A 12,218-nucleotide genomic window follows, 5' to 3' on the forward strand; every position below is an offset into this window, starting at 1 on the left:
GGAGCCTTTGGTACTCATTTTTGTACTGAGCCCCTTTATAAGTTCTTACATCATTACAGTTAATGGGACAGAGTTATAAGAAGAAAATGATTTGCACAAGAATGATCCTGCTTGAGGGAATTTCTCACATAACACATAACTGCTTATTCCAAAGCCCACGTTTCCTATTGCAGTACATTTTAATGAGTAGACCATGAGATTACACTGTCTCCCCAATTTGATATCCAGTATATACTGGGTAACAGTACAATTTTCTTATCACACAATAATTGCAGCTTTTAGCCTGAAGTGCTTCCAATACTGGAAAAATCACGAGCAGACGAACAAGATCAAAATTGTTCATACTCGTCCCTTTCTTACCAACTTCCTCACCAAACTGAAACTGGTGTGGATGTGGTACTGATGGTAATGCCCAGCATCACTCATTGTGTATGTTTGTGGGGGGCATTTTCAGATTGCTAACAGTGTTTATTAATATATTTTGGTAAAGTAGTACATCCGATATTAGATGTGAAGTCTCCTTGTTCAATGGCTAAAACATACCCGCTAGACAACATTAGTGGAGGCAGTGGTGTTTTCTCAGCCAAATTGAATGGTCCACTTTATTAGCACCTTAGTTCTAACTACTCCCAATGTTTGCATATAGTGGAATAACGCAAGAGATTGTGAGACCACTGGGGAAGCATTGGTTACTGGGCAGTATCTGTGGTGGATATCAGTTGTTACCATTGGTATCATATGGCTTATGATACATTTTATTTCCAATTGGATAGCTGGATTATTCTCTCCTATACTTGATCCTTCAAGGGTAGTGACAACAAGTAGTCAAGGCTAGCTACAGGTGATGGTAGATGTACTTGAACATAGGTACAATACAACACACTACTTCTATATAAGCTCCATATTTTAAAGAAACTACGGTTCTGATTTTAATGAAGGTGGTAAAGAATAAAACCACAAAATGCCCTCCATCGCACATAGCCTTCCCTCAATAACCATCTTCTGACGAGTGGGAATGTGCAAAGTGTCTCTATGTGTATGAAGCCATGTCATTTGTGTGTCTCTTGTTCCTTTATCTCTCAATTGTTTTAAGGAGACAGGAAGGTTAAAATGAAAGAAGAGGCAAGAATCCAACATGAAGTAGTTTCTATTCTGTTTTTATGATCAGATCTCACAGGTCTGAAATGATCTCCTGTCACCTTCCTAATCACCCAATCTTTTTTCTCTACTGGGGAAGACTGTGGAACAAGAGGTGGAGTTGCAGCAACTTCTTGGATGTGTCCTGGACTGCCCTCTGATCTACGTTATTTACCTTGAAGAATAGAGTCAATAAGACTCTCCAATATGGTTCTTGTTCTTGAAATTCCTTTTGTCGTTCTCTTTCTAAAGAAAAAACAATAGACTGAGTAATACAGAGAGAACTACATGGTGCCAGAATTTGAATTGCACAAAGATATTTCAGACTCAAATTAATTAGCATCAAGTATGTTAACCACCAAAATTAACCAGTTTATCCCTGAGGGATATCTAGGTGACAGTAGTACAGAAACAACACCTCCCATATACTAGGAAATTAAAGAAAGGTTTTCTGAGCCCTACTAGCTGCAGTTATGCCTTTCTTTTTGAATTCTATATCTACGCTGTTAATATGTCCAGTATGACCAATCCAGTAACTCAAAACTCTCAAGCACAGCACTAGGACAGTGCTTGCATTTATGTGCACATTTTTGTTGTGTATGCTTCAAACTCATCATCACGTGGTAGGACACCAGCAGCAATATCACTAGAAGTGAAACTAGGAACTAACTTTCAAACGTTTTTTTCAAGACAGCTGCGTGTCGTACTAATTTGCAAGATGCATGTCACGTTTGAAGTGTTACAAGGTTTAGTTGAACCTATAACAAAAAGGTTCATCCAACACAATGCTTTTGTAGACATCATGGAAGAGTGCAAGAAATCATCTGAGAGCATTGCTTAAATATTCTAAGCCCTACAAAGCAAGGTGATCGTTTCATGTCAACAAGATACTTTCTTGGGCCTTCTGAAACTCTATTTTGAGGTCTTTGTCTTGTCGACTCAATCAATAAAAGCAATTGTGTGTCTCAGGTCCATTTTATTTCCTATCCCTTCTTCGGCTCTTCTGCGCAAAACATGATACAAATAAATGCCTCTAGAATCCTCGAGGTCCAACAACAGCACCCCACATCAAAATGGCTCAAATAAGCGCATACCCAAGGTTGCAATCTTAATTAATTTTTATTTTACACATGAAAATATTCAGATAACACATTTAAAAATTATCTATATATGTATTTTATTGCATTAAAAATAAGTAACAAAGACAGGGCTATCGACATACAAAAGGCACAATTTTAAGGTGCTTGCATACCTTAAATTGGGAAATCAACTAATCAATATCCAGATTGCCCAGTTACCATTTAAATTAAAGACTGCCTTTATTAAGTCCTGTTGAGCATGAGGCAGTAGTGCATGATTTTATTTAGTACGAATAAATCACATAAAATATATATATATTTCTTTACAGCGATCATCTGGTGACTTTCCTATTAATTTTACCTATAAAACTTTATTATAAATTTCACAATAGTTTACTTTACATTTGACAAGTATCAGAAATCTAGCTCAATATTAAACCTAAAAAAATCTGTCAGAAAATAACCTTTACTAGAAGGAATTATTTAATGCGTTCAACTATGCTGCTCGCATTAAACACTTTGACTCTCGATATAATGGATTTTAAAACTAATTTGAGCAAACAGGGATCGTGCCACTGAAGCCATTTTTAATTCTGCCTACTTTTGAAACAATTCAAAGGGGTGAACATTGCACGTCTTTGATGACATCAACTGAAAGTACCTACACCACAGACCAGGAAGTGTTTCAGATAGTTTACACGTTTTCTACGGCAGTAACAAACAACATAAAAGGCACAATAATACATTCGTTTGGGCAGTTTTGGTTTCAGTTCTTTCTTGTTGTATTCAAAGATAATGGGGAAGGGCCTCTGATCATTCCTTTTAAAGGTCTTAGACACCGTGACGGCTCTTTGCGATGTTGGTTCAGAGCTCTCTACTCTTGAAGGCTCTTCATTTACCATAGAATTTCTTGTTCAACAAGAATATAAGCAAGTTAACGTTCACTTTCGCTTTGTCAAAAATTTTCATGACGGCTACACCTTCGTATTGCATCTGCAACAAATCCTGAAAAGAAAAACCGTTTCCCATAAGACACTGAACAGTGATGGAAATATGCTCATATGTACAAAACCACAGAACAATCCAAAATATTACATATTAATTCGATTACTTTATAGGTTTGTACCTTTCTTTTCAGGCTAAAGAGAAAGATGACAGCAAGCCATAACATTCTCGACATCAGTTCAAAGAAGAGGCATTCACATTACACCTTTTTACTAACACCGCATTCTACAAACATACATTTACATTAACTAGGCACTATTCATATTGTATAAATGCAGGGGCATATTCACAAAAATATCGTGGAAGTGCATTGAAATTTTTGAATCTACATCCAATTGTAGTTTTACAGCTTTCTGTAATTCATTAATACCAATAGGAGACAATTTGAAATTTGCACTAAGCACAGGTTTCTCAGTGGATTCCATGTGAAATCATGTGACTTTAAAGTTTGGTATCTGTACTATATTTTTTCACTGTATGGGAAATATTTTTTGCTGTGAGGAAAATACTTCCCTGACACCAACTTTGGAATGATCAATTCCCCCTCCCACCCTGGATAGGGATTTACACCATCTTATGGCCGTTGCAAAAATCCTATCATTAGCAGGGTAGAAAGAAGAATGAGATCAGTTTGTGAATTACCACAAAAGGACTTGTCTGTGAAAGACCACAACCTAACAATGCTAACTACATTTTGGAACTTCCAGGAACACCTTTGATCCCACCCATGAGAGAGAATGAGTAGGGAGTACAGGTGCAGAGCTCCTCATACTTGTGGCAGACATCTCTGCACCTGTTAAAAGGTTTATGCCTGCAGGGAATCCCTTTGTAAATTCCTTGCAAGCAGAAGTAAGGCAAAAACATATGTTTAGGACCAAATTTACCTTTGTGAATAGGTTGCATAAAGTTGTAATACCAGATTGTTGCGTGTCCAGTTTCAGGTATTCATTTTAGATTCACGTTTTCAGCTTGACATCTTTTTCTAATGGTGACTTTTCACATAGTTTTCAATTAACACAATTATGTGGTGCTCACACATTTTTTCCTGGAACACATTATTGCCCTGTAGTCTGCAAATTCAGTCCAAGGATGAAAAATAACTGTGCTTGTCAGGAGACAACCTGTTTGTGCTAGACGAACCACAGTAGCAGTTCTGCACCTCTGTCACAGTGTGATAAAAAGAGTGTTTTATTATATAAACGGCATCCGTGCTACACTGTTTGAGAGGAGCACTTAAAGCCAGCTTATCATGCAACCCCTGTGATCTGTGAATTAGATACAGCTCTGTCAACTCCGGCCTCCATCTGCTAAGGAAGATATACTGTACACTGAGCCCTCCTTCCTCACACCTAAGCCCAAGGTATGGGGGTTTAGACTATCCCAAATGATCTGGCAGAAGGGTACTCCCGCTATGGTCTCTTTAGTATAGTACTAGATACAGATAGGAGTGAGCCAAGCTTAGTAATAATTAACATGGTTGAATTGTATATATTGCTCACCATTATAACAATGCTAATTACAGTAACGTCTCATCTTTCTAATAATCGCAGCTCATGCTTTTTATGCAAGAATACGATCATTACAAATGTTTGAAAATTCATTTTTTTAACTTTCTTGTGTTTACCTTGAGCATGAAACTAAAGAGTCAGATCTGTTCCCAGGATTCCTCAGAAATCAGTGTTATATTTGAGGTTACCCATAACATTTATTCAACCTGGTCAGTTTAGGGGGTTGGATTGGGTACTGTGAGCGAGCCAAAAACAAACCAACAATTACTGATTATATAGGCAGACTGAGGGCATTGTTAAGGGTTTGGCGGACTGAAAACTCTGTCTGCCAAACTCCCGACAAGATGGCTGCCGCCTACGGGTGACCTCCTCGCCAGTGCTATTATAGGTTTTCTGCTAGGTCGGCAGGCAGAAACCTAAGCTTCCGTCCACTGGCCTAGTGGGAAACAGGCTACAGCATTGTCTCCGACTCATAATCGAGCCGGTGGCAATGTTGCCGCCTGCAGGGTGCACCAGCACCTTCTCAATATACACTGTCTGCAAAACAGGCAGTGAACATTGTGGGGGTGCTGGCCAGGGGGCCCCTTCACCTGTTCTCTGCCAGCCTTTTCATGGCGGTGTTACTGCCATGAAACCGCTGGCTGAGAACAAGGTCGTAATCCCCAGGGCAGCGGGGTGGATTAGGACCTCCGCCATCTCCAGACCACCGGGATCCAAGAGTCTGGTGGACCTGGCAGTTCCCTGGCGATCGTTGCATTGTGGCGGTCGGACTGCCGCATTGGTAGTGGTCCAGATTGCCACCTTCAGTGTGGTGGTCTATGGACCTCAACACTCATAATGAGGCCCTAACTCTCTATATTTTGAAGTTCTTGTTGTTTTGTACTAAGTCCTACTAACCTCGTAGGAAATGTATAGCAAGAATATAGAAACATTGCTAGGTTTAGAGATGAGACAGGCAGATTTTTAACCAATGTACAGCCCTGAAGGTGTTTTATGCTTGTTCCATCTTAAGATTCGATCAATAGAACCTATTCAGGCACAGTAACCAAGAGATAACAAAATCGAAATGGCAGTAGTATCATGACATAAATCCTTTTTGATCCATTTGTGCCTGACGGCTGCCTAAGTTAGTCTTCTAATTCATAAAGGTTACTATTTCTACCCTCAATCGTTTACTTACCCTGGATCCTTCTGATCGTTCAGTTTCTTCCTGTGTCTCAGATCAAGGCTTTTTTGCCTTCTGTATTTTCTAAAATAAGCTTATCTGATCTTTTTCACAAAAAGCTGCCACATTCTGTTATCACTTTGTCTCACTGCGGAGCCTGACATTTGCTTCTTTCTTTCCTATCACCAGTCTAAGTTTCTTGTATTACCATTAGCGGACCATCAGCTCACACAAAAAATGGGCAACAACCAGCCTCCTTAATATGTAAATGTGTGTCATATGTAAATATGGGCAGCGCATAATTGCACTGTCCATATTTCAGAAATCTGACAATATGCCCTGCATATTTGATCTTGTGAAGTCTAGCAGAGCATCTAATATTACCTGGAAATGGAGCTGCACCTTTTCCATTTCGACACCCAAGAATTTTGCTTTAATTTCAAAATCTCCCACTTCTTCACCAGGGGTGATATCGAATAATACATTTTTGAACCTAAGGAAAATAAGAATATATTTATTTAATACATGTAATGAGATTGCAATGAAATCTCAAGGTTAAGGTCTGGACTAGAGAGAAAATTCATAGGTCTATAAATACTGTAAAGCTCATTATCTGTGAAGTTATGTAAAAGTATTTGCAATCACTGCAGTGGCGCACATGTGGATTATGAGCATCAGCATTTGTTTGAGACAATCCAACAATAAATGCCACATTTTTGTACTTTGCATCACATGTGAACAATACTGTACAGTGAATAATACAGAAATAATTTTACTAAGACATTGGCCACAATTTGTGATTGGGCTTATAGTCCCTTATAAAGGACCAACTTAAAACGGTGTACAAAGTTAATAAATGTATGATTACAGTCTTTTGGTGTAAACTGGGTGCTACCTTGCCTTACAAAGGATAAGGAAACCAATACACCTGCAACCTGCAACCACGGCGAACATGCATGAGTGTACATGCACACAGACACCCAACAGTATACCTTAAGCAGACATTCCACATACATCCACCACAGCACCAATATGCCATCTAGTCCACCATTATGTCTTGCCCAACAGCACTTGCCGAGTAGTTACACCTCATCATATGCACATTTGTCCAAGGCCAACTTGAGGCAAAACATTTTGAAAATGTTCAGCTCAAAGATGGAACAGGCTAGCACTACGAAACCCAAAGTATATCTATTCACTGGACAAGGGCCATGTCCCATCCTAAGAGATGTGGAAGCAATTGGCAAAGCCTTTGATAGACCACTCAGATAGAAAAACCACACAAGCTTTTACAAGTGATAAAGTGAATGCTATAGAAATGCTAACCACTTAACATGGTAATAGCCAGCAAAAGTGTCAGAGCAGTAATTGTGCAGCAAATATGGATGCAGGAAATTCTCTACATATAGCCAAATAAATAAGTGTGCTTTAAAACAATTAATGTGACCTCGTAAATTCTAACTGGTGATCATATATATCACTCCAATACTTGTGCTATATAAATATAAAAAAAGGTTTGCTGCTTTCTAGCTATGCCTGCAGGGACAACCATGTCTCTTACACATCTCACAGAGGCAATCCACTTACTGGATTGTGTCTTTTGTTATATCATGAATTATGTCCCAAATGTCCTTTATTTATTGGTGTCATCTTATTACTTAACGATTGGCAATAAGGCTAGAAGGAATGCTCTCAATTTCTACCATGATGACTAGGAGGAATGTTTTTTTTAAATATTGTTTTTATTGCTTTTATCGAGATCCAGCATAATAACAAAGCTAATTTCAGATACACAACTTGTCACATAAAGGGGAAACAGAGAACAGATCAAGGCATTTCCAAAGTTATAACAACCACTTAATGCAATCAATCTAAATAGCACCACATATTTTCTCACTCTGACCTAGGTAAGATTACTACCGGTCATCTCGAAATATCTGCCCCAGATTTGGGAAAAATTCTTAAGCCCGCCCAATCTCATTGCTTATTTCCATTCCTGATTTCTTCCAGGAACCATTTTATTCAGCCATTCTGCGGGAGTTGGGATCTGGCTGGAACACCAGTTTTTCAATAGAAGAGACCTGGCTATTGGGTGGCAATAAAAACTAGTTTTACCCATCTAGGCGGAAGCTTTGCAGCTGGATCATAACCCAAGACCAAAAACCAAATCCTAGGAGTTAAGGAAATCTGCACGGTTGTTGTTAAAAGCTTAAAGACATTGTCCCAGTATTCTTGAATAAATCGAGTGGCAATCACATTTGTCCAATTTGCTGTGCTCTCTGCTTGGCAACGAAAACAGAGGTCAGGGCAGCTAGAGGTAATCCGGGACAAGGCTTGCGGGGTACGATATAGCAACCATTTATTGAAAAATATCATTTGGTGCCAATTTGCGCCTCTACGTGCCCTGAAGTTTAATCGATTAATTTTCTCCCAGGTTTCAGGCCCTCGTCCCTAGCCCATTTCCTTGCCGCTTTTGCCCAGAGGTCAGATTTTTTCTCCTCCATGAGTAAACTTCTCCATTTCCCCGCTTGTCCTTTTCCCGAGGGGTCTACCAGCTCTTTGACTATTTTCTGTGTGTCACAGATTCGATGAGTGTCCAAGTCAGCAAAGCTATAAAGCATATTACTGTATGATCCCATCAGCAGAAAATCATTTTGCACCGGAGCCCCAATGTTTGAGGGCGTTTCCCAGCTGTCACTAGCAAAGAAGTCTCCAAATTTCCTAAATCCAGCATGTTCCCATTTCCTAACTGTCTCGGAGTCAAGCTAAGAGGCAGACCACAACGTTAGATGTGAAAGAGGAGTAAAAAAGTTCAAATATGGAATTGAATATCTTCGATAGAAATCTGACCTTTTTCTGAAATACCACTTTAGAATCCTATACCAAACTTTTTGGGGGGATTTCGCCAATAATGCAGGATCCCTTATATCATGCTCCCTGCAGATTAGTTCACGAAAATCCTGAGTAGAAAGGCTGTCTGGGGGCTGTGCAGCTTTAAAATTAGTCATATAGTGTTCAAAGAAAGCAAAATAATAATCTTTCAGATTCTGTAATGCTAGCCCACCCTTTTCTCTATCAACAAATAGCGTGTTTAGTGCAATACCTGTCTTTTTGTTGTGCCAAATCAATGAATCTTACCGCATGGAAACCACTTGTCAATCAAAAATTTTGTTTATTAGGCAATTAAAACCATAAACATTGTGTAATATATATGAGCATGCCACCAATAAGATCTGTTAAAGCATACATTTAAAAACGTATAAAAACCCAACGTTTATAGATATTTTTAGATTAAATATTAAAATATATTTATATATTAAATACCAATTACTGAATAATAAATACTAAAATATCGTCTGCCAGGTTATAGCCATAGGCTTTTCATGGTGTACCTAAATGCGTCACCAATAAATGTAAAATTACAATTAAAAAGGGTACCTAAAACCTGTAACATTTAATAGCAAGACAAATAAGTACATAAGGTGTAAAAGTGTTAATGTGATGTATAAAGTGCAAGCAGTGCCTAACAACTTAAGATTACTGGTTAGCTACATACCTCAGAAACGATGTGACAGGGTAGGGCTGTTTACTGCGGTAGCCCCTAGCAACCTGATCTTAGCTTACCGGCCCTACCTAAGCTTTTTGATGACTTAAGGTATTTAACACCAGTCACCCATGTGAGCATTGGGCAACTACTAATTGGCATCGGTTTCCATGCGGACCCTCTGTGAAATTACATGAATTTAAAGTTTTGCGTCTGTATTATATATTTTTTTATATGCGGAGGAAATATTTTTCCCTGTGAGGAAACCCTTTCCCTGAAACCACATGCATTCTGGACACTGCTCCAGTGTAATATGCAAACACTGGTACAGCTTAATTTGTGTGAGCTGGGATCTGAATATCTAACAAAAAACACTGCTATATAGCTCCTTCCTTAACTAACAAAAAGAAGCATTAGTTCTAGGAATTAACCCCATTTTAGAAGCAATAGCTATTTACAGTATCAATTCACATACTAAGTATGATATATCACTGCAGAATCAGGGGAGTGGTAGAACACAGTAAATAGATTAAAAAAACATTTTCTAATATTCTCATCATCATTAGGACAAAAACACCTGCCTCCATGAAACTGTGAGTACTAAAACCTCTGCAATACAATTTGTGAAGTAGAAATATTACTCACACGAACATATTAGATGGTAAAGTTGAATTTTTACCAACACTTGAAGACCAGCAAAGGGCAGCAGCTGTCACGCCTAAATTCCGTTTTCTTCTAAAGCATTGCTTTGTTTGATAGAATGTGGACCACTGAGAATCCTCCCATGGACTCTCCTGAGATATACAATTTTTCATGAAAAGAAAGCCCACTTCATCATCTGTGTACACAATCATTTTCAAGCAGCCCATGCAAATTCAGCTAGTGGTAGGTTGCCCAAGACTTGCCTCTTGTGGAAGGAGCTATGGAATTTCTCTTGAAATAGAAATTGGTATTTTCAGAGCCTGATGAATGCCATCTTGGATATTCATTGCTAAAGAAGGCTTTTGTGGAAAAAAGCATGAGAGAAAAATAGTTTCCGGAGTTTTGTTTTCACATGATGTGACTCCTTTGTGTGCACTGTGAGACTGGGAAAAAGTTTTTTTTTCCAAAGTGGAATTAAAAATTATTTGTTGAAATGCTTTGAAGCCTTGGCAGCATAGAGAAAGTAAGTGTTTTATTAAGAACAGATGAGAAGATTAAATCCGCTGGCTGAACATCAAAAGCTTAAAAGTTTCCTTTTATGAACCCTACAGAAGCATTTGGATCTTATCTGAGAACTTCAATGCAGTCAGGCAGAAGACTAATGTCACCTATTATCCAAGCCTGGTACTCTTTGTTTAGAAGCGTAGGTTTGGCCCAGTTGGACACATAAAATAATTAAGTTGCCTGTGAAGTACTATAAACTCAATAACTGAGAAGGGACAAGGTTTTTGAAACGTAGGCCCGAGTATACCTTCTGGCAGAACACCAATGCTACCTTAACACCACTGCCATGACACAACAGTAAACACAATGTTCAAAAGTTACTAATCAAAATGAAAGTTATTATTAGAAAAACGCAAACATGGGGGTGTCCAAGCCGCGGACCGAAATAGCTGCGCGGCTGTGAAGCTCCTGCGGTGGCTCCTATACACCTGGCGAGAGTGGGTAGTCAGAACACAGAGGCAGGCTGATGGCGGTGGGGTGGGGTGGGCCTTTTCGGGGGGAGGGGTCTGCAGCTGTTGAGTATCGAGGTGTGTGGGCGCTGCTCAAATTGTGGCCTGTGCCAGTCTGGCCTACGCGCCTCAGACGCCCTGAGGCGACAGGGGCCTCGGGTGAGCCTGAGGAGTGGGGCCGACCGGTGGTGCGATGCCGCCTGGGGCAGACAACGGTTGGTTCCCCCCCACGACCCCAGCGATACTGAGAGAGTGTTGCCGGCTCTCCAAGGCCCATGATTAGGTGAACATTGGGCTGCGCGGCCCTTCCTGCTGTCATGATGGTGCCTATGGGGGAATGTGGGGGCGGCCACTGTTGGCTCCTGACTCACTGCTGTGCCACCGGGAGGGCCACGCTCAAATCGTCTGGTGGGCTAGCCCATGATCTTCCTCCAACACCAGATTTCAGCATCTGGTGGAATGCCCATCATCATTTGACTGGACGGTGGTTCCATGTACTACGCCTATTTTTTGCTGGGCATTCTGGCTGCACTGTACTATCGCATTGCCTCCTCTTTATGCAGGTGGTTGAGGAGCACCCGCCTGCCAGCCCAGTTGAGGTCAGTTGCCCGGGTTACTGACGCTCTGCCTGGCTCCTGGATGGTGTGGTACGGAGCTCGTTGCTACCTGGAGCACTTGTGGGCCGTCTGTGGAGACTAGGAGCCTTTGTCCCCGGGCGGCCACGGGCAGCGGTGACCCTAAACAGTGAAAACATATTTTTGAGACATGACAGCAGGTTGGCATGGCTGCCGCACCAGCAGGGGATGTGGACAACGCTCAGGAGGGTCCAGTGCGGGACCAGGCAGTTGGGGCAAAGGACATACTGACAGAGTTGCGGACCAGATTCTGTGTACCAGATTTGATTTGTCAACCTCCAGGCTAGACAACATGGGAAGAAGGTTGGATAAACAGCGATCATGTCTGGAGGGAGCGGAAGGCCGCATCTCTGCTATTAAGGATGATGCAGTGACATTGAGAAAGCGCCTTGAGAAAGTTGAGGGGAGGCTGAAAACAGTTGCTATGACAAACGAAGATTTAGTGGCCTGCGGGTGCCGGAATAACCTGCGCATAGCCGGAGTCTATGAA

The 12,218-nt window shown here is 40.5% G+C and overlaps 1 protein-coding gene across 4 annotated transcripts in view; it reads right to left on the reverse strand.

Moving 5' to 3' along the window:
- Positions 1–2,297: 2,297 nt before the first annotated feature.
- The window catches only part of IQGAP2 (IQ motif containing GTPase activating protein 2), a 902,890-nt gene continuing 892,969 nt past the window's right edge, over positions 2,298–12,218 (reverse strand). For all 4 annotated transcript variants that reach the window (XM_069223623.1, XM_069223606.1, XM_069223596.1 and 1 more), the window contains 2 exons: positions 6,279–6,387; positions 2,298–3,221 (listed from right to left, as the gene is read on the reverse strand). In XM_069223623.1, the coding sequence (XP_069079724.1) occupies positions 3,108–3,221; positions 6,279–6,387 (223 nt within the window). In that variant the 3' untranslated portion in view covers positions 2,298–3,107. The remainder of the gene's footprint in view (positions 3,222–6,278; positions 6,388–12,218) is intronic.

This window comes from Pleurodeles waltl, chromosome 1_1 (assembly GCF_031143425.1).
Source record: "Pleurodeles waltl isolate 20211129_DDA chromosome 1_1, aPleWal1.hap1.20221129, whole genome shotgun sequence".
Lineage (NCBI taxonomy): Eukaryota > Metazoa > Chordata > Amphibia > Caudata > Salamandridae > Pleurodeles > Pleurodeles waltl.